Source organism: Muntiacus reevesi, chromosome 13 (assembly GCF_963930625.1).
Source record: "Muntiacus reevesi chromosome 13, mMunRee1.1, whole genome shotgun sequence".
Lineage (NCBI taxonomy): Eukaryota > Metazoa > Chordata > Mammalia > Artiodactyla > Cervidae > Muntiacus > Muntiacus reevesi.
Genome location: NC_089261.1, coordinates 58,083,056 through 58,109,448, shown reverse-complemented (window position 1 = coordinate 58,109,448; position 26,393 = coordinate 58,083,056). Strand labels below are relative to the sequence as shown.

Here is a 26,393-nt window from a genome sequence, read left to right as displayed (position 1 = left end):
CAAAAAACATTTAAAAATCTGCCCTAGGAAAAAGATATTTGCAGTCATTTTATGTAATGATTTTGATAGACTTGCACTCTTAAAAATACCTTGTCATAACAAAGTAGGTGGAACCATGTACTGAGTCGGTGACTTTCAAACTTTTGGACAAAAACCCAGGGTAAATATCATGTGTTTGTACATGTGTATGTATATGTGTGTGTTAAATGACAATGTAAAGTATGGAGAGATAGGTTGGTTGATTGATTAAGAGAGGTAAATGAAACAGTCTTCACCATGTACCGTGTCTGATATTTTCTAGTCTACCCTATTTTATTTCACCTTAAAGAAAAAAAGTGCTACTTGAGCCCAGTTCATTTCAGGATCGGCCAGGTCACACCCAGCAATCTAATCATCCCTGGGCTAACTGATAAGCACACCTGGAGGGTAGCCTTTAGTTCCCTTCTGGCAAACCCAAGAACTATCACCTTGGTGCCAGCTGCTTTGGTCCTGAGTCAGCAGGCTGGTTTGTGCCAAACGCTTTGCAGATCCAAACTCCCATCCTGTTCAGACGATTGGATCACCCCGGAACCAGACCTCTGAAGCTGTGCCCCGCTGTACTGAAAACAAACAGAACAGGAGAGGAACCAAACCTTTCCCGGAGGGGTCTTGCACTATTGGGCTTTGTATCTCAAGAGAAACGAGAAAGTAATGATGTTTTACATTTGAATGAAGCTCGTGGAAGACCAAACGTCTCTAAATTGCTTTCCAAAATTTTAAAACAATGGCAAAGTGAACCCACATGGGAGGAAAAAGAAGAAAAAATTAATTCTGCACTTAACCATCAAATGAATTGAATCATTGCAGTCTGAAACTAGTCTGCAGTTTTGTGCCTTCTTGGGTGTAAGTAGCTTTGACAATGTCCAACCTTGATTCTTAGTCAGTGTATTAAACAGGGGTTGAATGAACCCCATCTTTCCAGTATGTTGCTTCTAATTCCCATTTTTAAAAATAATCTCTTCCTATGAATAGAAGATCACCTTTCCTGTCTTCCCCTTCCACCATCCCCCCGCCCAGCACCACCACCAACATTAATGTTAATTTTAAAATGCTCAGAGATTGAAATAATGGAATTTTTTCGGTTGCTGGAAATGATGGATTGTAATAATCAGCTAAGCCTTTTAAAGCATGTGTATTAAAGGGAGAAAAAGATACGTCTTGGATTCTACCCACTCCAGGAATCAGCAAAGAGAGTATTCACTCAATGAAAACAAGGAAATTTCATCCCACCCTTGGGGTATTACTTCTGCTCTGTTGATGAGAATGAACAGCAAATTGATTGGCTTCCCACGCCCTGACAATCATCAATTATGCCAGAGGTGCTGGGGACCTTCCCAATGCATGCAGTGATCTGAAAGAAATGTAAGGTGACAGCCTTTTCCTCACCTCACCCCCGAAGTCCCATCTCAGGAAGGTGACGGGCCTGACGTATTTTTTTACAGTGTACTTCTTCCCCACTCTCTCCAGTGGGAAAGAGATTTTGGAGATATTGTTTGCTTTGAATGAGTTCATCCCATGGAACATGAAATATTTCCATTTGTCATCTATTGTGTAGCACCAGGAACTATACTCAATATTTTGTAGTAACCTATAAGGGAAAAGAATCTGAAAGAGAAGAGATACAGGTGTACATCTCTGAATAATTTGCTGTACGCCTGAAATTAACACAATGTTGTAAATCAACTATACCCCGGGAAAAAATAAATAAATAGATTCATAATGCTAAGTAATGGTGAAGGCTATTGGAGTAGAAGAACTTGACTGATGGGGTTAAAAATGTTTACATATTTGAAGATAATAATTCTCACTTATTGCCCATATGTAATATCCAAATGTCTGAAAATACAGTGCCAGAGACATAGAAAGGCTAAAGGAATTGAAAGTTTAATAGGGTAATGCTCTCCATTCTGAGAGGGTCAAATTTTCTTCTCTCATTGGAGTTTCTGCAAAAGAATCCTATTTAGATCTGGAAGATTTTTTTTTAACTTCACATAGGCAATTATTTCCATCTTAACCTTGGATAGAGAAAGTTGGACTAATAGTTCAATGTGCTTGGAATTATGCCTGTGACTTTTTTTTGCTACCTTGTGAAATTTCTTCTTGAAAGCTCAGTTGAGCTTCTTAATTCAAAAAATAAGAATTGGCTCATGCTCCTTGCCCCTGGTAATCACCAGGGCACCACTCTCGTTGGAGATGTGTTAAGAACCTACCTGCCTGTGTTCCTGCTAGAATTTAAATAGTCACAGTCTGCTTTCTCAGAGTCTGCAATGTAGGCTGTATGAGATGTATGGTTCTCAACCGGGGGTGATTTGCCCCCTCAGGAGACATTTAGGAGTGTCTGGTGATATTTTTAATTGCCATGACTGGAAGGCAGGTACCACTGGCACCTATTAGCTAGAAGCCAGGGATGCTATTAAGTATCCTGCAATGCACAGAACAGACCCAACAACAAAGAATTTTCTGGGCCAGATGTCAATAGTGCTGAGGTTGAGAAATCCCACCTTAGGTGTTGGCAGTTATATCTAAAGGGCATTTTGAAAACTGAAAGTCATAGACCAGATATACCAATTAAATGGTACTACTTCACCTGTGTATAAACACAGATTTCTGGAAATTTTTCAAGTTTCTAAGCTAGAGTTTTGTTATTTAGTGGCTCCATTAACACTTGTTCCTGTTTTTTCATAAACAGCTAGGCAGTGGTGACACCATTTCAGTATAACAGTGGCCTGAAAAGCAAGCATCAAACATGAACAGAACCTTGCTCATGAATTATTAAAATATCAGGAAATGGAGAAGGTGCATTATTCCCTGTAAAGTAGCTCTGTGTGTGTGTGTGTGTGTGTGTGTGTGTGTGTGTGCACGCGTGCACGCGCGCGCACGCTCCCTCGTTTCCGACTCTTTGCAATCCCATGGAATGTAGCCCGCCAGGCTCCTCTATCCATGGGATTCTCCAGGCAAAATACTGGAGTGACTTGCCATTTCCTACTCCAGGGTGTCTTTGCATCCCAGGAATCGAACCCTCATCTCTTTTGTCCTTTGCATCTTTAGCAACCTCACCACCTGGGAAGCCTAAATGATAAAAAAGATTACATATATTAGTTAGGATACAGTTTTGGTGGCTTATAAAAAAGGCCAAAACAACAGTGGCTTAAAAAAAAAAAAAAAACAGTGGCTTAAATAAGGTAGAAGTGTATTTCTCTCTGCTGTGGCAGCCAGAGTGTGAACCATCTGGGGCTGATGTGTTGGCCCCAGGGTACCCAGACGTTTTCTATCTTGTTCTACCAGCCTTAGCATACAACTTCCATGTTACCATCCAGGGTGGCTGCTCAATCTCCCATCATCATGTCCACAGTCTGAACAGCAGGAAGGGAAAAAGGGAGTCCAGGGCATGGCCCTCATTTTCAGAATATTACGTAAAGGTTGTGCATATCACTTCTGCTCATCCCACTGTCCAGAACCTGGTCACGTGGCTATGTCTAGCCGCTAGGGAGACTCTCAGTGTTTTTTGGTGGGCAGACACGTACCCAGCACGACCTCAAGGGTTCCTTTATTAAGGAAGAAGAAAAGCATGCAGGTAAAGAGGACACTAGCAGCCTCTGCCTCAAATGTCTTGTCTGTGGTTAATTCAAGGTCAAGGAACCCAAAGACTGTTTAACAGTTCCAGATGGCCTTTGGTCAGGACAGAGGGCACAGACTCTGATGATGTCCACAATGGTTTGTTATTTCACTCTGTTACATTAATCCTAAATCACTCTCAGGGCATTTCTAGCTCAGAAGCTGAACTACCAGGGTTCAGATCTTAGCTCCACCACTTGCTGGCTGAGTTGATTCTAGCAAGCTTCCTTCCACTTTCTGTGCCTAGATTTCCTCCTTCATAAATTGTTGATGGTAATAATATGTAACTCATAGGCTTATTCATCTTCTCGAATGGCGCTAGTGGTAAAGAACCCACCTGCCAATGCAGGAGACATAAGAGACTCGATTCCATCCCTGGGTTGGGAAGATCCCCTGGAGGAAGGCATCACTCCAATATTCTGGACTGGAGAATTCCATGGACAGAGGAGCCTGGCGGGCTACAGTCCATAAGGTCGCAAAGAATCAGACATGACTGAAGTGACTTAGGACTCATGGGGTTGTGGTGAAGATTAGTGAAGTCATACACACGAGGCACTCAGAACAGTGCCCACCAACAGGACCTACTAAGATCTCTAAACATTTTTATCTTTGTGGGGGATTCCTGTACTGATTTCTTATCCAATGATTTGAGCCTTAACTTGTTAAGTACATACACATCTGTCGATTTCATTTGGTTTTGAAATCCCATAAAGATTTGTTGCTTTGATCTAATTTTGAGTTGTAGCTCTCACCCCCAATAAAGTTATCCAAACATGAGATTTGATTTGAAATAAAAATAAAGCTAAATCAGGACTGACGTGAGCTTGAGCCAACTCACGAACCAGTGGGTTCCCAGCACTTTATGTCCGAGTCAAGTTGGTGGACAAGCTAGACATTCAGGCTAGACAACTGATGAGTTGCTTTTTTTTAAAATTAATTTTTATTGGAGTATAGTTGCTTTGATCCAACTGCTTTGTCAACTGTGTGTTGATTTCTCTACAGATATGAGATTTCTGCTTTGGTCCAACAAATTTCATTAAACTCAATTCTTTCCTTACTCTTCAGTAAAGGAATTTTAGAAGCCATAGTGAAAACATTGCAGCTCAGAAGATCTACACGTGGCAGTAATTGTTACCCTTTCTACAGTATTTCAGATTTCGTTATCCTAGAGAAGATATCCTTCCCTGAATTCTGAACAGGTCACTAAAAATAAGGTTAGAACTTTTTTAAAGCTGCAAGTGTACATACCTACCTGTGGGTGTATTAGAGAAAATCCCGTGTGGGTGGTCATATAGTTTAGCCCCCGAAGCATACATATTCTTTGTTAGGTCATTTATTTTTACTAGTATACATTTTGAAAGTGGGTTGATATTTTACCTCTCCATGAAATGAGAGAATTGCACATCATATAAATTGTATATGGGATACAGGGCACGTTTTCTGTAGGCTGTAACATACTCTGATGTGAATATGAAATTAGTGGGACAGCCATATTCCAGTAAACAAACCTTTGTCTTGATTTTCTTCTCAAAGTCCCCTTGTTCCTTACAACAGAAAGTTTAATGGAGGACTTCCCTGGTGGCTCAGTGGTAAAGAATTCTCCTGCCAATGCAGGAGACGTGGGTTTGATCCCTGGTCCAGGAAAATCTCACAGTCCTTGAAGCAACTAAACCCATGGACCAGAAACTATGAAGCTTTTGCTCTGGAGTCCGGGAGCTGCAACAATTGCTGAGCCCACATGCTGCAAATACTGACGCCCAGGTGCCTTAGTGCTCCCGCTCCACAACAAGAGACGCCACCGCGATGAGAAGTCAGGCACGCAACTAGAGAAAAGCCCATGCAGCAAAAAAGGCCCAGCACAACCAAAATGGAATAATTTTTTAAATTTAATGGCTAATTCTACCTCCATTTATTCTTAAGCTCAGTGAAGGAGAATGATGGGGACTAATTATAGCAATGCTTAACTGTTTTATCCACAAAATGATAGAGAAAACAATTTCGCAACTTCACATGGAAATGGAAGTTATTTAGACTGACCCATATCAAAATATTTACTAGGCTGGCTAAAGCTTTAACATTCAGAGGGCATGTGGGTTTAACAGCACTACAGTGAGACTTTCCAGAGTAAATCATTTCCATTTCTGCTACAGAAGCTTGAGTCTCTTAAAGATCAATATATTGCAGTATAAGGCTTAAAAAATTATTCAGGGCTTAAACAAGCCCTAGAAGAAAGCTTCCACTCTTTTTCTTTTTTTTTTTTTTTTATTTAGACAGCTACCTTTAATTTTTTTTTATGACACTTTTTTTTCATTTATTTTTATTAGTTGGAGGCTAATTACTTTACAATATTGTAGTGGTTTTTGCCATATATTGACATGAATCAGCCATGGATTTACATGTGTTCCCCATCCCCATCCCCCCTCCCACCTCCCTCCCCATCCCATCCCTCTGGCTCTTCCCAGTGCACCAGCCCTGAGCACTTGTCTCATGCATCCAACCTGGGCTGGTGGTCTGTTTCACCCTTGATAGTGTACTTTGAAAACAGGAAACAGAAAAGCATAGAAGGAACACGTGTGAATGAGGGCTGGTAACATTACTGGTGAACAAGCTCCAGAGGAAAGGGAGAGAAATAACTTTTCCTGTGATTCAGCGTTTGTTGATGGGATGGGGAGAGGGTGGTTTCAGAAGGCTCGTGCAGGCTGCAAATCTCTTAAAGTTCAAGGACTTCACAAACCTCTCTTTGGCCAACTTGAAAGAAGCCTAAGACTCATGTGAGTGACTAGGTGAACAGTTGTAACTTGATAGGAATCTAATCCTCCGGCTATTATTATATCCAGGCGGTAGACGGAATGACTGTGAAGGTTAAATGTGAAGCTTTCTGCAATAATTTTACCTAAAGACAAAGAGTTTACCTTTAAGAGCAAGATCTGCACTTTGTTCTATGGGGTCTCTATTATTTAGTACAGAGATAATAACCTACCACATTCTGTCTTGAGCCACATATGGTTTGTTTGTGGGAGACTTCAAGAACTCTAATTTTCATTTTGAAATATTTTATAAGGGTTCCATTGATTAATAATCATTGCAAATGTGGTCCAAGAATTGTGTGACTCAGGGCTACTGCCCCTAAAAGACCAAAATTCTTAATAAAACATAACTGGGTGCCTGCCTTTGACCTTGCTTCGGACTTGGCACGTCCCTTGGGAGGATACCCTTTGTATGTGTGGCTTAGTTTAGTATCTATGAAAGGGGGACAGTACCTACCACAGTAGCTTTTGGGAGGAGCCCTTGATATAATTTATTTCAGGTACTTTACAGAGAGTGCCCAATGCATTGTTAACTCTCAGTAGTAAATTTTATTATTGGTGTTGCTACCATATTTCTTGCACAGCTGTTAAAGGGTACAGGGAGACATGATATTAAATGTTCAGAGTTGGTTAGAAATTCAATTTGAAAGTGATGAAATAAGTACCTCCCCCACCCTTCTGCCCACCACCAGTTCACTATTCCCTGCTCCTGACCATACCCCCTCCTCCCCCACTTTCCCCTTCTCCACCACTCAACCAGTGTTACCACTTCCATGGGCATCCCTCCAGAGATATTGTTTGCACAGACAAGTAAAAACCTATCTGTGTATCTGCATGGATCCATATTTGTTTTTGGAACATTTATTCTTAAGCAGCCCTCCACTTCAAAGAATAAAGAACCTCCTTTCAAGCCGGTCATTGAAACTGGGAAATGAAGTAAGAGGCTCTTCCCTCCATGGTTGCAGATGGCAAGTTTTCAACCCTGTGGAATTAAATTGGTGCATCCTTTTTGATTTAACAAGATAAAGGAGACATTGGATATAGAGGACCCTTTTGAGCGGACAGACACCGAGACCCAGGGAATGGTTCACATTGGAGTTTAGTGCTGCATTGAGCAGGTCGTTTTATCTGCATATAGTGTGTGCTCTGCTTAGTCGCTTAGTTGTGCCCAATTCTTTGTGACCCTGTGGACTGTAGACTGTAGCCTGCCAGTTTCCTCTGTCCATAGGGATTCTCTAGGCAAGACTACTGGAGTGGGTAGCCTTTCCCTTCTCCAGGGGATCTTCCCAACCCAGGGATCAAACCCAGGTCTCCCGCATCGCAGGCGGATTCTTTACCATGTGATCCACCAGGGAAGCCCATCTGCATATAGAGACATGGTCATTTAACCACGTGGGCCAAATGTACGGGTGCCCAGAGTCAACAACCAAGTCTCTCTTACATATGTTTATATGCTTTGTTGGCTGACAGGCTGCAAATTCAATTGAAGGGGACTTAGAAGCCTTAGTTGAGGAGCACTGGTATAATTCATCCCACTCTAGCTGGTCAGGTAGAGCAAAGAACTTCAGAAAAATGATGGTTGCTCCCACTTCCCTTCTTTTTCTTTTTTTTTTTTTTTTAGTGATATAGTTTTCATCCTTTATTCTTTTTTTTTCTTTTTTTTAAATTTATTTTTATTAGTTGGAGGTTAATTACTTTACAATATTGTAGTGGTTTTTGCCATACATTGACATGAATCAGCCATGGATTTACATGTGTTCCCCATCCCGATTCCCCCTCCCGCCTCCCTCCCCATCCCATCCCTCTGGGTTTTCCCAGTGCACCAGCCCTGAGCACTTGTCTCATGCATCCAACATGGGCTGGTGATCTGTTTCACCCTTGATAGTATACTTGTTTCAGTGCTGTTCTCTCTAAACATCCCACTCTCGCCTTCTCCCACAGAGTCCAAAAGTCTGTTCTGTCAAAAGTCTGTCTCTTTAGGAAAAGAGACACAGATGTACAGAACAGACTTAGATGCCCATCAGCAGACAAATGGATAAGGAAGCTGTGGTACATATACACCATGGAATATTACTCAGCCATTAAAAAGAATTCATTTGAATCAGTTCTAATGAGATGGATGAAACTGGAGCCCATTATTCGGTGTGAAGTAGGCCAGAAAGATAAAGACCAATACAGTATACTAACGCATATATGTGGAATTTAGAAAGATGGTAACGATAACCCTATATTCACTTCCCTTCTTATAAGTTCCCTTTGTCCCCCTAATCAAATTGGATTTAGCTCTCCCACATTCTGTCACTTAAGGCAAAAATGATTAGCTTTTGGACTTCTCTGGTGCCCCAGTGGTTAAAAATCCTCCTTCCAATGCAGGGACTCTGGTTGGATCCCTGGTTGGGGAACCAAGATCTCACATGCCACAGGGCAACTGAGCCAGCACACCGCAACTCCTGAGCCCACATGCCTCAACTAGAGAGCCCCCACGCCGCAAGACCCGACTCAGCCGAAAATAAACAAATTTGAAAAAAAAAAAAGGGCGGTTAAAAAGGCATACTTCTGATGGTTCTGGTGCCTAAGTACTGTGGTTAATATTATCTATAAATAATTCTGTGAGGGAAACAGACGCAGTCACTCTCCATAAGCAGCTGATGGTGATTCTAACTGTGTGGTTGAAAGGCTTAGTCTAGGTTTCAGAGTGCTACTAATATTTTGTCTAAACCTTCACTTTGGAAGAGGAAATAGGTTCCACTGGAGACTCGTTTCTTATCCATGGCTGCCCGTCAGACCAGTATTTGGCCCTCGGTGTTCTTCACTGCTCTGTTCTGCTGAAGATGTTACTGGTTTCCTTAATGGTAGAAACAGTTGTGTGAACTGCATCTTGACTGGTAAAGAGCTTTCCCACTGGCCTTTACGGGTGTTTGGTGTGGGTGTGCTTTTTAAATGAGAAGTGTAGATCTCCAATACTCTCACCTGACCCTGTCTCCTGTGAGATGAGATTGTGGCCACATTTGCAGCTCAGACAACACCAATAGGACCTTGAGGCAAATCATATGCAAGAAAAGCAGGCGTGCACTGTTGAAATCGGAATACGGCAGTGTTCCAGCACGAGGCGCGTTTGTGTGTTCCCATGTTAGTATTGAATGCAAGACTCTTTGTTTTTGCAGCATTAAGGTTACAAATGCGCACATGCCAAAACTGGGAAGGAGCAGAAAATAAGATTCCCATGGTGACATCTGTTCTCCACCATGTACATGTTCCATAGTACAGTGTGTGGTTTGAAGACTGATTAGATATGCAAAGCCTTTGGTATGTGGTGTGATTAAGAACCCAAACTTCAGCCTGTTGGGGAGGCAGAGGGATGAGGTGAGGAGGGCACTGAGCCCAGACTGGTTCACTCAGTCTGGATTTTACTGTCGGATTCTAGGCAGGCAGTTAGCCGGCCCATACCTCACGTTCTCTGTAATTTAAAAGCAGTAGTGGAAGCTTTCTTCCTAGTCCACCTGGTTCCCAGAAGGTGGGGCCGAGATTCTATGGAGGCTGTCTCCAAAGGATGTTGAATCTCTGTCATCATATTGGGTCGGCCAATAAGTGCGTTTGGGTTTTTCCATAAGATGCAGCAGGAAAAACCCAAGCAAACATTTTGGCCAACCCAATAGTTTGAGGTGGTGACTTTCTGTCATGGGTTAGGACATGGTGCCACTCTGGACAGGCTAGGGCTTCTCAGCCTTATCTGTTTGCAGGGGATTCACATTAATTGACACATGTAGTGCACATTTCCTCTCTTTTGCCTGTAACTGGTGAAATTTTAATCAAATCAACCAATATTTATTTATTATCTATTGTATTTAAGATCGCTGTCAGAAGAGAGGCTAGGAAAAGATACTTTCAAAAAGGACCAAGTCAGAATATATGAGAAAAAATACATACCAACCTACAGTAATACAAGGCACATAAGTAAAATATAGTTTGTTTCCAATATGGAGTAGGGTTCTGTCTCCATGTTGCCAAATCTATTATTTGATTTTTCTCAGTTTTGATTTGTAACTGAAATATTGCACTGATATTTTTGTATTTAATTTCTTTGCTTTTCAATTGGAAAAGTGAAGTGGAAGGAAAATATCCTTTTTTTTCTTTTTTTTTTTAGATTTCTCCTCTTGCTCAGCTACTTTGGAGTTGTATTACTGAGTATTTTCTGTTCCTTAACATATCCTTTAGGCTATTGGATGTTTACATTTTGGGTTTGTGAGCTGAAAATCCTCTTCTCTCTCTATCCTTAAATGATTAAGTAGAAGTGGTTTCAAGTTTTCATTTAGTTATTGGGTTGGTGCAAACGTAATTGCAGTTTCAAATCGTGAATTTTAAATCATTATATTGATAACTAGACTCAAACATGTCTTTACTAATCAAAATAGGAACCATTACAGTAAACACATTTTTGCCAACCACAAATAAGTTTGCTTATTCCTATAGCATAAAAATCAGTGCTTTGGGATTCAACCAACTCTTGGAAAGCATTTTCTTTTCTTTCCGTTAATTTTTTTTTTTTTTTACTATTTCATTAACACTTTAAATTGACAAAGAGTATATGCTTAGCTGTATTCAGATTTTTGAAATAAAGATTTAAAAAGTGCACAAATCTTTTAGGATGCAGTGAACACTGCACAATGTATTAACCAACTAGACAACTTAGAGGGTGGTGTAACTATGTATTTAGGAGCACAAGTACAGGGCCAAGCCCTGGAATTGGAGGGAATACCCACCATTTAGGACTGAACAGAGAATTGGTTGCTGACAGGCTCGACCCTCGACTTCAGGCTTGAGAGACAAACTGAGGTAGTCTGTGAGTGTATAAAAACCACTGAATTCAGGACAAGCAGTAACAGGGATGGCCAGAGTCAGTCTGGATTGTGGGGCCAGCCTGAAGTGAGCTGGGGTGGCCAGGGGCCGGAAATGTTGCAACTGAAGCCCAGGATCCGTAAATGGTGAGCAGCCATCTTCTAAACATCGCTTGATTCCAACCCCTAAGATGATCTTCCCAAACAAGGGGGAAACGTTTTCTGGTTGTGGCTGTAGAAGCGTTTTCTTGCTGGTCGTGGAAGCATTTTCCCTGCAGAAGCTTGTCAAGATGCTCCAGGAAATGGCTTTCAGCTGGCAGGAGGTCAGGCGAATGTGGCCGATGAGGCAAAGCTTTGTCATGCAATGTGTTCGCCTTTTGAAGTGTTGGTTGTGGCACCGTTGTGGAGGAGAATTGCGCCCTTTCTGTTGACCAATATTGGCTGCAGGCGTTGCAGTTTCCGGTGCATCTCACTGATTTGTTGAGCACATTTCCTAGATGTAATGGTTTCGCCAGGATTCAGAAAGCTCCTAGTGATCAGACAGGCAGCAGACCACCAAACAGCGACCATGACTTTTTTTGCTGCAAGTTTGGCTTTGGGACGTGCTTTGGAGCTCCTTCTCAACCACTTAGCTGGTCATCACCAGCTGTCTTAAGAGACCCACTTTTCATCATACATCACAATCTGATCAATAAATGGGTTGTTGCTGTCATGTAGAATAAGAGAAGTGCAACACTTCAAACCAGTGATTTTTTTGGTCAGCTCATGAGGCACCCACTTATCGAGGATTTTCACCTTCCCAGTTTGTTCAAATGCCAAATGACTGTGGAATGGTCAATGTTGAGTTCTTTGGCAACTTCTCATGTAGTTGTAAGAGGAGCATCAAAGCTGATTGGTCGTTATCAACTTCCGATGGCCCACCACCATGCTTCTCGTTTCAAGGCTCTCGTCTCTTTTGTAAAACTTCTTGAACCACCACTACACTGTATGTGTGTTAGCATTTCCTATGCCAAATACATTGTTGATGTTGTGAGTTGTCTTCATTGCTTTATGACCCATTTTGAATTTTAATAAGAAAATCACTCAAATTTACTTTTTGTGTAATGTTATTTTCCTAGTTTAAAATAAATATAAAATAAATAGCAAGTAAAAAGTCAATAGCAAAAAAAACATAAAATGAGGAATGTGCAATAAAATGATGTATAACATAACTGTATTTATTTAAGAATGTATTCCAATATCAAACAGCAAATTTCAACAATGCAAAGCCACAATTACTTTTGCACCAACCTAATATATTAATAATCAGTTCAGTTCAGTTGCTCAGTCATATCCGACTCTTTGAGACCCCATGAACCACAGCACACCAGGCTTCCCTGTCCATCACCAACTCCCAGAGCTTAATCAAACTCATGTCCATTGAGTCAGTGATGCCATCGAACCATCTCATCCTCTGTCATCCCCTTCTCCTCCTGCCCCCAATCTTTCCCAGCATCAGAGTCTTTTCCAAAGAGTCAGCTCTTCACATCAGGTGGCCAAAGTACTGGAGTTTCAGCTTCAGCATCAGTCCTTCCAATGAACACCCAGGACTGATCTCCTTTAGGATGGACTGGTTGGATCTCCTTGCAGTCCAAGGGACTCTCAAGAGTCTTCTCCAACACCACAGTTCAAAAGCATCAATTCTTCGGTGCTCAGCTTTCTTTATAGTCCAACTCTTACATCCATACATGACCACTGGAAAAACCATAGCCTTGACTAGATGGACCTTTGTTGACAAAGTAATGTCTCTGCTTTTTAATATGCTATCTAGGTTGGTCATAACTTTCCTTCCAAGGAGCAAGCATCTTTTAATTTCATAGCTGCAATGACATCAGCAGTGATTTTGGAGCCCAGAAAAATAAAGTCAGCCACTGTTTCCACTGTTTCCCCATCTATTTGCCATGAAGTGATGGGACCGGATGCCATGATCTTAGTTTTCTGAATATTAAGCTTTAAGCCAACTTTTTCACTCTTCTTCTTTACTTTCATCAAGAGGCTCTTTAGTTCTTCTTCACTTTCTGCCATAAGGGTGGTGTCATCTCCGTATCTGAGGTTATTGATATTTCTCCCAACAATCTTGATTCCAGCTTGTGCTTCCTCCAGCCCAGCATTTCCCATGATGTATTTTGCATATAAGTTAAATAAGCAGGGTGACAACATACAGCCTTGACGTACTCCTTTTCCTATTTGGAACCAGTCTGTTGTTCCATGTCCAGTTCTAACTGTTGCTTCCTGACCTGCATATTAGTAATAGTAACGCCCTAACTTTCAAACGGGCTTCCCTGGTGGCTCTGCTGGTAAAGAATCTGCCTACAATGTGGGAGACCTGGGTTCAACCCCTGGGTTGAGAAGATCCTCTGGAGAAGGGAAAGGCTACCCACTCCAGTATTCTGGCCTGGAGAATTCCATGGACTGTATAGTCCATGGGGTCGCAAAGATGCAAGTTCAGTTCTTCAGATACCTTATGGATAAAATATGTGTTTGGCAGGGGGTTAAATTCACATTAAACCTTCCACGCTGTAGCTGCATTCTGTTCTTCAACAGGGATGTTTGTGTCTCAGGCAGCTGGATAAGGTTGTAGTTTCATCTGAAACCATAAAATGCAGTGACACTTGCCATCTAGGAATGAGAAAAATTAAATACATGACTTTGGCTTCCTTGGAACCCACTAAGTCAAGGTCATCAGCTCTCAGCCTTTTTCTGCTTTGAAGCAGAGATTAAAGATCCTTCACAAAACCAGGGTGGTGCCTGATGAACATGCTGAATGTTAATGTGCAGTATAAGGGAAGCCAGGGCACGCACTCTCCTGACTGGGGGTCCTGGGTTCAGACCTTAGCTCCACCTCTTCCCGGCTGTGTGAGAATGGGCTGATGCCTTAAGTATCCTGAGCTTTGATTTTTTTTTTTTCTTTTTTTCATCCATACAGCCAGGATATGTCTTCCCAGGTGGTGCTAGTGGTAAAGAACCCACCTGCCAAATGCAGGAGACATAGAGATACAGATTCACTTTCTGGATCAGAAAGATCCTCTAGAGGAGGGTATGGCAACCCACTCCAGTATTCTTGCCTGGAGAATCTCACGGACAGAGGAACCTAGTGGGCTACAGTCCATAGGATCGCAACGAGTCGGACACGACTGGAGTGACTGAACATGCATCACACCCAATGAGGATAGCAGTGAGATCAACCCTAACATGTTGCCTTGAGGATTAAATGATATAATGTAAATAAGAGATTTAGCCATAGGGCCTGGAAGAATATCAATGCTCTGTGTTTTGTCTGCTTGGTCCTCAGTTGTGTCTGACCCTTTGCAACCCCATGACTGTAGCCTGCCAGGCTCCTCTGTCCATGACATTTTTCAGGCAAGAAATACTGGAGTGGGTTGCCATTTTCTATTCCAGGAGATCTGCCCAACCCAGGGATCAAACCCTTATTTCTTGGATCTCCCGCATTGGCAGGTGGATTCTTTACCACTGCTCCACCTGGGAAGCCCAACATAAATGCTAAGTAAATCTTAACTAGTTGTATTTATTGTTCCTCTTTCATGCATGCATGGGTGCTCAGTCGCTTCAGTCATGTCTGTCTCTTTGTGACCCCATGACTGTAGCCTATTAGGCTCCTCTGTCCATGGGGATTCTCCAGGCAAGAATACTGGAGTGGGTTGCTATGCCCTCCTCCAGGGGATCTTCCCAACCCAGGGATCGAACCTGTATCTCTCTGTCTCCTGCATTGGCAGGTGGGTTCTTTACCACTAGCACCACCTGGGAAGCCCAGTTCCTCTTTCAGCTACATCTAAATCCACAGTTTTTTCCTTCATTAAAGGCCATGAATAAATTATTGACAATGATATTATTGTGGAGATATCCTGTTTTATTTTATTTAAAAATAAAATGTTTGCCAATGGTGTTACTTATTATTATTGGTAACACATTGTCAATGCTGCCAATCATTTTGACATACTTTCATAGGAAAATACTATTAACAGAGGTACTTCCCAATCCCATGTTGATAAGCCCTACCTGGAGAAAAGTAATTAAAGAAACCAACAAATAGAAATCTTCATCACATAAAAACATATAACTTTGCTTAATCAAATAGATAGTATTTCTGGTCCAGGAGAAAAATATTTGTGATGAGTGTTGCCTTCAAATGTTAAATCTACCATCATCTAACACATATTGTATAATGTGCTAAAACTCAAGGTCAAGAGAAAGACAAACTGAAGAGTTACATTTTCTGTTAATACAGAATTCAATAGATTAGGAGCAGAGAGCAAAGAAGACTGAAAATTTGAAACTGGATGTGGTCACACTAGAATACTGCAGTGTCTGGGAACTGATAAGGGCTTTAAGGAAATTTAGAAATCTTTAAAGGAATGGATGATATGATCAAGACTTGTCCATAAGAAAAGAGAACTAGAATAATTGACAACCAGCGGATTCCCGTCTCAGTGAAGGGAATGACAGAATACCTAGGGGCTTACTTGAATAATATTTGGAAATGACTGTGACTTGAATTTAAAAAGAAACATTAAATATTTTTTAAATGCTCTCTAGGCATGATACATAGCACATCATATAATATTAGCAGTAAATGAACATGCTTCTTGGCCTTTTGGGTACGATCACATGTTAGAAGTAAATGAACATTAAATTCTTTAGTGTTGTAGAACTTATTTTAGGAAGTCTAAAATATTTAGAATTTTCACATTTTAGACTATTATAGAAAGTTTAAATTTTTTAACAATGGTGATCTGCTTTTAGTTTATTCATTCCCTCCCTTATTCAATAAATAAATGTGGAACACCAAGTTCAGCAATATGCAAGGAGGAAAAGAGATGATTCTCCCATTTGCCCTAGCAGTGGTAATGTTTTCCCTCAAGATATTCTCATATGTGCCCACACTTCATGATAATCTGTAGAAGGAAACTCTTTTGGACATAAAGATTCACCATCACCTAATATAGTCATGGGGGAGCACCACACTTGAATGCCTGTTCCTTTTCTAAGAAAAGTGGAAAGAACAGTCATTGTAGGATCTTATTCTGGGGCCAGTGAAAGCTGACCTGAAAGGATTTAATTAAAATTTACATAATTGGTGCTCAGATTTTTTATATCCAGCAACCTATCAGCAGTAAAGACCTAGAAGGACACCCAGGAGGAATCAGGCAAGAGAAAGAAGGCGGGGGCTCCAGATTTCACCACTCTCTCTCTGTCTGGGTCCTGGGGTCAGTATTTGGGTTGCCCCAACAAACCCCCATTTAAATTTATGCTGTCCTGATGCTTCTTCTTTATGGCTGGTGAATTTAGGAAAATTTAAATTCGAACAAATCGGGATTGTAGCAGATAGATTTGTCTGTGGTGAAATAAATCAGAACCTTTGAATTTTCATCACTGATCTTGTATAATCGTGTAATGTAATGAGTGGTTGGGGTTTTGGGCTTTGGAGCCATATAGACTTGGGTTTGGGCTAGGCTGTCACTTACCAGCTGGGAGAACTTGAATTCATTGTTCAACCTCCCTGAGCCTGATACTCCTTTTTTTGTAAAATGGGAATGGTAACAATAGTATCTCACCATAGTGCTGTTATAAGTTCCTATATAATATGTGTACATGCATAGTATAGTGCCTGGCACAGTGGTAAATCCTCCATACACGAAACCTATGGCTTTAATTATGCATTATCTTCTGAATGGACTTTTTTTTATTGGAGTATCATTGCTCTACAATGTTGTGTTGATTTCTGCTCTACGACAAAGTGAATCAGCTATATGTATACATGTATCCCCTCCCTTTTGGACCTCCCTTCCACCCCCACCCCTCCCCTCTAGGTCATCACAGACCACTGAGCTGAGCAGCCTATGCTACGTAGCAGGTTCTAATATACTTTTAAGAAACTCTAATGCTGTTTTGCATAATGAAGATAAGCTGCCCAAAGAGGATGAATCTCATTGACCAGAATCATGTTTTAGGGCTACATCCTAACAGCAGTGGAAGCTGGGAAGGGAAATGCATGTTGTTGTTTTTTTTAATGAGGCACAGTGCTCCCCTAAAGAAAAAAATTGTAGCTCTGTTAGCTATTGAGTAAGCAGTGAGCAGTGTCTGCCACAGACAGAAGAATGACAGCTCCCAGGTCTGATGGTTTTCTAACAAAGATTTGTGAATGTTCTCAACATTGGGACATTCTGAGGGCATTTGCTAAGACTTCAAATCTTATCATCATCATTAAGAAGAGAAGGATTCACTGGTCTGTGTAACTGGCAAGAATAATAACCAGAGCCCCTTGGCTGTCTCTCCTGTATCAATATTGTCAGTTTGCTTCCATGTTGCAATGTAAAATTTGGTTGCCATTTAGTTCACCTGTTATGATCTTGGGGGTATGATGGTCTCATTTATTCAGTAAGCATTTATAGAGTGTCCACTGATCTTGGAAATACAAGTAGAGGAAAAATGTAGAAGCAACATCCAAATTCCTACAAATTCCTAATGGATTGATTGATGAGGTGAAGTTATATAGAGATGAGGGCTCCTGAACTGAACTGAAGTTTGAAATGAGCTCCAGAAAAGATCAAGACCATGAACACTTTTATACCTAAAAAATCTCCACCCGGTATTTTTAATCAAGCACAGATTGACTCTTGCTAAATTCTGCTAGCTTAGCTATTCCTTGATCTGACATCTTGACCAGTGGAAAATCCCTTACTTTGGGAAAGTATTTGGAATCATCTTTAAAATGGAGTTGGTTGCACCAAGACCTGCAGAGAGGTGGTTGTAAGGAACCTAATAGATCTGTTCAGTTCATCTGCAGTGATTTGGGAGCCCCCAAAAAATAATGGTCTGTTAGGACCTGCCAGATTACCCTAAGTTGCAGTGACCCTTACAAGAAATTTGTCAAGGATATAGAACTGCAAACACCATAGCAGAGATGCTGCCTCTGTGCACGGTGTAAGTCGCTTCAGTCGTGTCCAGCTCTTTGTGGCCCTATGGACGGTGGCCCTGCAAAGATATTGACCCCCAAAGAGTCCTAAAGCATGACTGGCTCTCCTTAATTCACAAGCAACCCTCAGAAGGAAGCAGCTTGTCTTAAGCCCATGAAACCAAAGGACAGAACCGGCAGGGAAAGGACTTACCAGGTAAACCACGTGCCCTGCCTGGAAGTGACCAGATAGGTTTTAACCTATAGAAGAGAATGGACTGTAAATGCCAAGGGTTTCAGAAGTTCATTTGAGAGATGCCTCGCAACTCTCCGGGCTTGATGATGAAAGAAAGACTCACAGTACCATCTGTCACCACGGAAAACCCAAGGGGCCCCAGAGCCTCTTCCACATTGAGCAGCTGATGCGGATTTAGTCAATCTGGACAGTTATTTATGCGTTGAGGTCACACTTTGGCCACTCTTTTGCTTACGCCTTTAACCAAATAAAGCCTTCTCTCTCCACATGTCTCTTGCCAAAGTCAGGTTGAGAGATGGTTCTTTGAGAGGATTATTTTGGCAGGAGATCTGGGGATCCTCTCACACAAACACAGTAACAAAGCCTGATGATACACCAGTCAGGGAGCTAAACGATATGAAAGCTGAAAAGCAAACTCAAGTCCTTTCCTTTGCCCCTCTCGTTCTTTGAGGGGTTTTGTTTGTTTAACAAAAATGTTCCTCAAAAGTCAACGAAAGGCCCAAAGGAAAGTAGTTTACCTCCGAGGGGCTTGGCTTTTAGTTTTCCCATTTGATCTTCCTCTTGTTCTTTCTTTGTTCTGCTTCGTGACATACTGATCTCTAGGTTCTCTGTGGCTGGGAATATTCTAGGCTGACACCGTCAAGAAGAGAGGTTGGCATACACACATACAAAGTCGAAAGCTAGTGAGAACCTGCTGTGGAGCGCAGGTTAGCACATCTACTCAATGCTCAGTGGTGACCTAACGGGAGGGAAGCCCACAAAAGAGGGGATGTATGTATGCATGTGACTGACTCACTTTGCTGGACAGCAGAAGCGAATGCAACGTTGTACAGCAACTATATTCCAATTAAAAAGAGAGAGAGAGAGGTGGAAATACATCCTAGTGTCTGTGAATTGTTGCTAAATTACGTATGTCCACTTGTAACCAAGAATTTAAACCCTGAGCCAAAGCACAGGAGGAGAAAGAAAAATCCCTTCTTGTTAGTTGTAAACATCGTCTGTGACTCCACGTGGCTTGCAGGTGCTTCAGTGAGGCCCAGTCTGGTCCCTCCTCTCTCAGTCACTGGCCAGGTACCCGAGCAATTACCTCAGTCCTCTGGGCCTCAGTTTCCTCATATGTAAGAAGAGAGAATTGAACAGAATGATCCTGAGCCTCACTTATGCTGGAAACCTTGATTCTATTATTCAAACCTGTGCATGTTGTGAGGTGCAGTGAGGTGGAAGAGGCCCTGGAATTTTATGCTTTGCTTCATCCTCCTGGAAATGAAAGAGTTGGATTCAAAGAAAGCCGAGTCCTCTGCTGGATCCAATGTACTGTCACATAGAGTTTGATGAAGCTCCCTCCCAATCTGTACCAGATGGGTTTATCACATGGAAGTTTTTGGAGAAGTACTTGATGGACCTGTGCGTCACATGAGACCTGTGGCCTCGGATCACGGGATCACAAGAGGCGAGTTTGGCACCCTGTCTCTTGGCTGTTGAGCCTCATCATTATGAATGAGGGTTCTCAGTTCACCACAAAGGGGAGGAGCTAAGAGCCTTGTACTGGGACTGCTAAGATGGGGTGACTCTCCAAATACCCTTTCTATGTTCTGAACCATACTATAAGAGATAAAAAGTGCTTACTCCTGCATACCTAGTTATTGCTTCACTTAAAGCAAAAATGTATTTAAGGAAGGAAATATCCAAATGATATTCAAAGCAAATATCATGGATGGAAAAATAGAGAGGAAAACATCCACTCAAATAGTACCGAGTAGCCGGGAATTTATGGGAACAATGTATGGATATCTCAGGAACCAGAGTATAAGAGGATAAAGGGAAATAAAATGCTCTGTAGGAGACTGAATCCTCTGAGATGCTGTATTAAAAAGTATCAGCTCCGTTCAGTCTCTCAGCCCTGTCCAACTCTTTGCAACCCCATGGACTGCAGCACACCAGGCTTAATCATTAACTAAGTATTTTGCTATAAAGGAAATGAAGAAAATTACTCACAGCTTCTTAAAATAATGAAACAAATATTAAGGGATGTGGAAATAAGAGCAAGTGTTTAAAAATAATACCTGTATTCCAAATTTTGCACTGATTACAAAGCAGTTAGTGTTATGTGAATTTTTCCGTTATGTGTTATGCTTCAATTAAAAGTTTTTTAAAAGCAAATTTCTTAATTTAAAAAGTTTTTTTTTTTAGGAGAACAGAAGATAATTAAGATGGAAATATGCTCAGCTGGCTGTACACTTAACTGCTGTTGACAGTGAATATGGGGAGGTCTTCACGGGATACAGGAATTTTGGAATACAGCTTGTCAAAGGCAGACCTAACTTCCAAAGTCCTCAGTTAAAGAGTAATCATGGGGGGAGTCTCAATTAAGAGCATCATAAGTAAAAGAAAACCCAACTGACAGTGGCTGAAACAAATAGTGGTTTATTTCACTTATCTAAAAAGTGAGTCTTGAGTGGGTGGCTTCAACCGTTTACTCAGCTACTGGAAGATGCCATCCAGGACCCACACATTTTTCATCTTTCCCTTTTAACATATTTAACAGATTGGCTTTCACCTCAGGCCTCATATGCCCAAAATGGCTGCTGCAATCCCAGGCACTGTCTCTGTGTTCAAGGAAAGAAAAAGAAGAGGGCCAACGCCAAGTGTATCTTTCTCTTTATCAGGAAAGCAAAGCCTTTTTACTGGTGATAACTTTGGCACATGACCACCCCAGCTGCCTCTACAGTGGGAAGTAGACGGGGAGAGGAAAGTTGAGAGTGACTGTTGGGTTAACCAAAAAACAGTGTCTGCCGGAGAATGCGTCTTGAAGAGAATAATCCTGTGGCTTGTTACTGGGAAGGAGTAAGGACAGAGGCCCTCTGGGGATATGGCTCAGGCCTGGAAACATTTCTAATAAAAATCATTAAATCATGGTTCTCGGGTTGAGTTAAGACACCATTCAGAAAGCAAGTAGCCTTATTTTTTACCCTGAATTGGCCATTAGCTTTAACTAATGCTGTTTCCAAGCCTCAGTCTTTCACAGTATAAAATAAGAATAATGTTTATTCCCTGCCAAACTCGGGTCCTTTCATTCAGTCATTCACTTCTTCAACAGCTGTCTGCTCCCCACCTGCTATAGATCGGGTCTGTGCCCAGGCCCAGGAAGCATAAATAAATCCTCCAGACCCCCTCCCTCAATGACTCACCTTCTAATAGGGAGGGGAGCCGGAGAACATAATTACTGAACACCGTCACATGTCAAACTCACTGGGTGCTCTATATTAAAAAGATACACATAATATGTTAATAGAAGATAGGTAAACATGATATAACGGGTAAGGTGGTGCAATAGCGTATTCAATAAAAGTGCTTTGGGCCAGAGAAGGGAAAAGGACACATTAGCTGGGGAACTGGCCAAGGCTTGACCAAGGAGATTCGGTCTGAGACAGGGCTTGAAAATGAGCTGGAGTCTGTGTGCGGAAGAGGTGCCAGAGGTGGGGAGTCGCTTCTGGTGGAGGCATAGTTGATTCAAAAGCGTTGAAGGCTCCAGAGGGACTAGCTTGTTTCCGAAAGGCAAGTCGCTCACTCCACGGAGCCTTTTGGAAGCGAAGCGGGGAGATGGTTGGAGTCAGTGTGTGGACGATCTTAGGAGCCCTGTGCAGGAGGAGTTTGGCCTGCACAGGGAACGGAAGACGAGACATGACCTGCCTTGTGCCTCAGAAAGGTCATCCGGGAACCCCCAGGAGGGGCTGCTGGAATGGGACCCGCAAGTCTGCTTAGGAGGCTTTGCAGTGTTCCTGGTGAGCGGCAATGACTCAGTTAAGCAGTAGCCAGGCCAGTTCATTCGGTTTCCGGGGAAGGAGATGATGGAGCACGGTACCTGTGACTATGAATCGAGCTGAAAGATGCACATCCTGGGGGCACTTGCCACTTGTTCCCACAGTGGTTTTCTTAACGTAGGGCTACAGTCTGTGTTACTAATGCAAAGAAATTAGTATAGGCCTGCACATCCATTTTTATAAACATTTATCTATCGGGTTCACAATTTAGGTAGTTTACAGTATTTTTGGTAACTTTTGATCCACAAGAGCTGCAGGCAGCGCTCGGATCTCTTCCAGAACGTGTCCTGGAGAGCTGGTGGTCTCAGCTGCCAGGCCTCCATGGTGCGAGAACCAGCCCTGCTTCCAGAAGGCAGACAGTGGTCCTAAAGCGTGGCCTTGCAGGGCGTCCGTCACATTCAGCTATTGCTCTCCAACCAGACGGGCAGCTTTTGGTGACCAGTTGGATGTGTTAAAAGACAGAGAGAGGGAGGGAGGGAGGGATCAAAACAGATTCTGAGGTCTCTCTCACGGCAGGCAGGTGATACCATCCCCAGGAAACGTGGAAGACCCTGGCATCCCTTGGGCTCCATTTCAGCTCGGGAAAAAGAAGAGCAAGTCTTTGACTTCAGTACTTGTTTGGGCAAAGTTCTGATTCCCCTCTTGCACCTGCGCCTCCATCCCCAGCCTCACCCCAGTCTGATTTCAAGGTCATGTTCTGGGATGAGGCTGCAATGGCCTGGTTCCCTTGCTCCTGCATGTGAAGTGACAATGGTGCCCAAAGCAAACGCAGATAGCAAGGAGGGAGAGGAGCTGGTCCCTGGACAGGGCTTGGGGCCCAGGCCGGGGCCGCGGGGGGTGGGGGGGGCGCTGACCAGGGCTGGACACCCCCACCCTGCCTCACCGTGTCTGCAGACAGTCCTTCTGCTTCCCCATAGCACAGCCTTCGTGGTTCTAACCTTTTTCTAGACCGGTGGAGGCAATTGGACTTTTCATGATGCTTCAACTTCTCAAGCACATGACTGATCCTTGAAAGAGTTACTAAGAGACTTCTCTCTTTATAATTGCATCTGCTTGTTTGGTCTGTGACCCAATTAGTTCATTCTTGTTGGGAGTGTACTGGAAGACCCTGTACCCTCTTGATCTCTCCTTATAATTATTACTATCATCCTCCTTTGAAGCCTGTTGTGATTGCACACTTCAAACGAGCTACCGAAATGCCCTCTCATGCCGTGTGTGGAAACGCTCACAGCTCGGACTCAAGGACAGCCATCCGAGAGTGGGTCTTGTCCTCACATATCAGAGCCCATAGCTCCCTATGCACTTTCTTTCCTCCACAACTCCACCTCTTCCCCTGCAGAGGTTTGTGGTCACACATTCCTACTCTAATAAGAAGACTCGATCTTGTCTCTGAGGCCCGAAGAGCTACAGTTAACAAACACAGATCAATCAATACATGGGCCTTATCAGTGTTAGGATTACTGGCAGCAAACATTTTTGCAGTTTCACCATCAGTCCCCCACCCCTTCCAAACATACATTCGTGTTTGCTTCTTCTTTCCTGAGATTACACTGTCTGGCAAGTCTGAATTCAAATGAAAATTGATCCAGTTGACTCACCCAAATGCAGGTGGAAGCCTGTATTTGTGTTTGGGAAGCAGTTTTCACCAAACTGGGGGAAATCGGGTTCTTTGCTCTGATGTTTGTCTCTGCCCAGTGATCTGAATGTTTTCATCTGCTTGATATTATGGAAAGTTCCTTCCACCATTTAATTATGGCCACGTGGTATCTGGTTGTACGAGCACCACCGTGCTGTAGGAACATTCACAGTAATTTACTGAGATAAAGGACAAGATACTGACTCAGTCAATCATTTGTCTTGCTCTTCAGGGTGAGGCTGAAAGCCGTAGTGGGCCCAGACAAGTGTCCTCATGAAGGTGTCCCCTTCCCTCTTTTTGGTACTCTGTCACCTCTCTCCTTATCTTACTGTTGAAGGAATGTTTATGGAGTCCTTAATTCAGTGAGAAGCGATATGGAGCTTCCCTGGCAGCTCATTGGTAAAGAATCCACGTGCAGTGCAGGAGAGGTGGGTTTGATCCCTGACTCAGGAAGATCTCCTGGATAAGGAATGGAACCCCACTCCAGTATTCTTGACTGGAGAATCCCATGGCCAGAGGATAGATGAGAAAATTAAAGGTAACCCCATGGATGATGATGAGAAAATAAACCCTTTTTAAGATGTCAGAAGAAGATACTAAGGTCCACGCAGGTCATTCGTGGCTCTGAATTACTTACAGGTGACTTGTGGCTCTCGTTTTTCCAAGCATCGTGGGACTTTTGGGGAATTTCTGGTTGTATATTCTTCCATGAGGGCATTTTATGTGGAGTAGAGTCTGACTCCACTCAGGCTGCTGTAACAAAATACCTTAGACTGGGTAGCTTATAAACATAAAGATGTACCGCACACAGGCCTGGAGGCTGGAAGCCCCAGAGCAGGGTGCCCGCGTGGGCCGGCAGGGGCCTTCTTCCAGGACACAGACTGCCTATGCCCTGCTGAGTCCTCACAGAGCAGAGAACCCTGCGGGGCCTCTTTTTTAAGGACACTAATCCCACTCGTGAGAATGTACCCTCATGACCTAATCACATTCCAGGGACCCCACCTCTAAAAATCCACCACTGTGAGCATTAGGGTTTCAGTGTATGAATTTGCGGGGACTCATACACTCAGCCCATAGCGAGCAGTACACAGTTGTCGTCCTTGAGTCTGTGTACCACTGGTTCCTCATTAAGGATTTTGCACAACCCAGAACATAGGGCAAAATGTTTTGTGCATAAAGCACAATGAAAGTGTAATCCTTTCAAGAGATGGAACCATCTGTTTCTACATCAGAATCTGAGCTTTGGCATTCTTGATTTACTGTCTGGTGGCAAGAGTCTGCAGGCTTCCCAGATGGCGCTAGTGGTAAAGAACTCACCTGCCTATGCAGGAGACGCAGGTTCAGTCTCTGGGTCGGGAAGATCCCCTGGAGGAGGAAGTGACAACCCACTCCAGTATTCTTGCCTGGAGAATCCTATGGACAGAGGACGCTGGCGGACTACAGTCCATGGAGTTGCAAAGATCTAGACATGACTGAAGCGACTTAGCACACACGCACAGGCAAGAGTCTGCACTTCTGGAATTTTAACATGCAACTCAACCGCTCACCCATTCTGCACCTTTCATAGAGTCCCTGCTGTATCTGGGGCAGAGTGCTAAGCCATGCTGTCATCCTGCTAAAGGGTTGGGTCCACAGACCTTTAGTGAGGAAGGAGAGAAACCATGGGAGTCAAGCTCCTTGACTAAAATTGGGATCCATTTCCCACAGTTTTCAAGAATGGCCTTCTTAGAGACAGGAGATGAGCATGAAGACCAGAGGTTACTTGTACTTTACCAGCCACCTTCCTCAGAAGGAAGCCTTGGCTTAAGTTGAATGTTGAACATTAACTTGAATGTTGACCAAGCTGAAACGTGCTTCCATTGCCTTGTTTATTCCTCACACTGCTTTGTTCTTTTGGCCCAGAAACAGAAAAGATAGTCCTCGAGGCAGGAAACGGATTGCCCTCCTGGAAGTTCAACGACCAGCTCTTCCCCTGCGACGTGTGTGGGAAAGTATTTGGCCGACAGCAGACGTTGTCCCGACACCTGTCTCTGCACACAGGTGAGTCGGGGCCTTCCCCCTCTGGACCACTGGCTTCTTCATGATCAAGAATCTGTGTTTCTGAACTTCCCTGGCGGTCCAGTGGTTAAGACTCTGTGCTTCCAATCCTAGGGGTGTAGGTTCGATCCCTGGTCAGGGAACTAGGGTCCCACATGCCACTTGGTGTGGACAAAAAAAAAATTTAATTAAACCAGGAAGTGGTATAAATGTTTTTATCCTGACCTTTTCAAGACATTTTACCTGGCATGCTCGAATAAGGCTCTGGAAAGAGTTTTTTATTTGTACTGAAAGGATCTGTTGCATTCAAGGAGGATTGATGAGAAAAGATTCACATTTAGGTGTGTTCAGGGGAAATTTCTCAACTCTAAAGAGTTTATTGCTCTCATCTTGAA

The 26,393-nt window shown here is 42.8% G+C and overlaps 1 protein-coding gene across 4 annotated transcripts in view; it reads left to right on the top strand.

Annotated features, from left to right (window-relative positions):
• ZNF827 (zinc finger protein 827) overlaps nt 1-26,393 on the top strand; it is a 186,844-nt gene that overhangs the window by 139,724 nt on the left and 20,727 nt on the right. For all 4 annotated transcript variants that reach the window (XM_065904478.1, XM_065904480.1, XM_065904481.1 and 1 more), the window contains exon 9: nt 25,864-26,001. In XM_065904478.1, the coding sequence (XP_065760550.1) occupies nt 25,864-26,001 (138 nt within the window). The remainder of the gene's footprint in view (nt 1-25,863; nt 26,002-26,393) is intronic.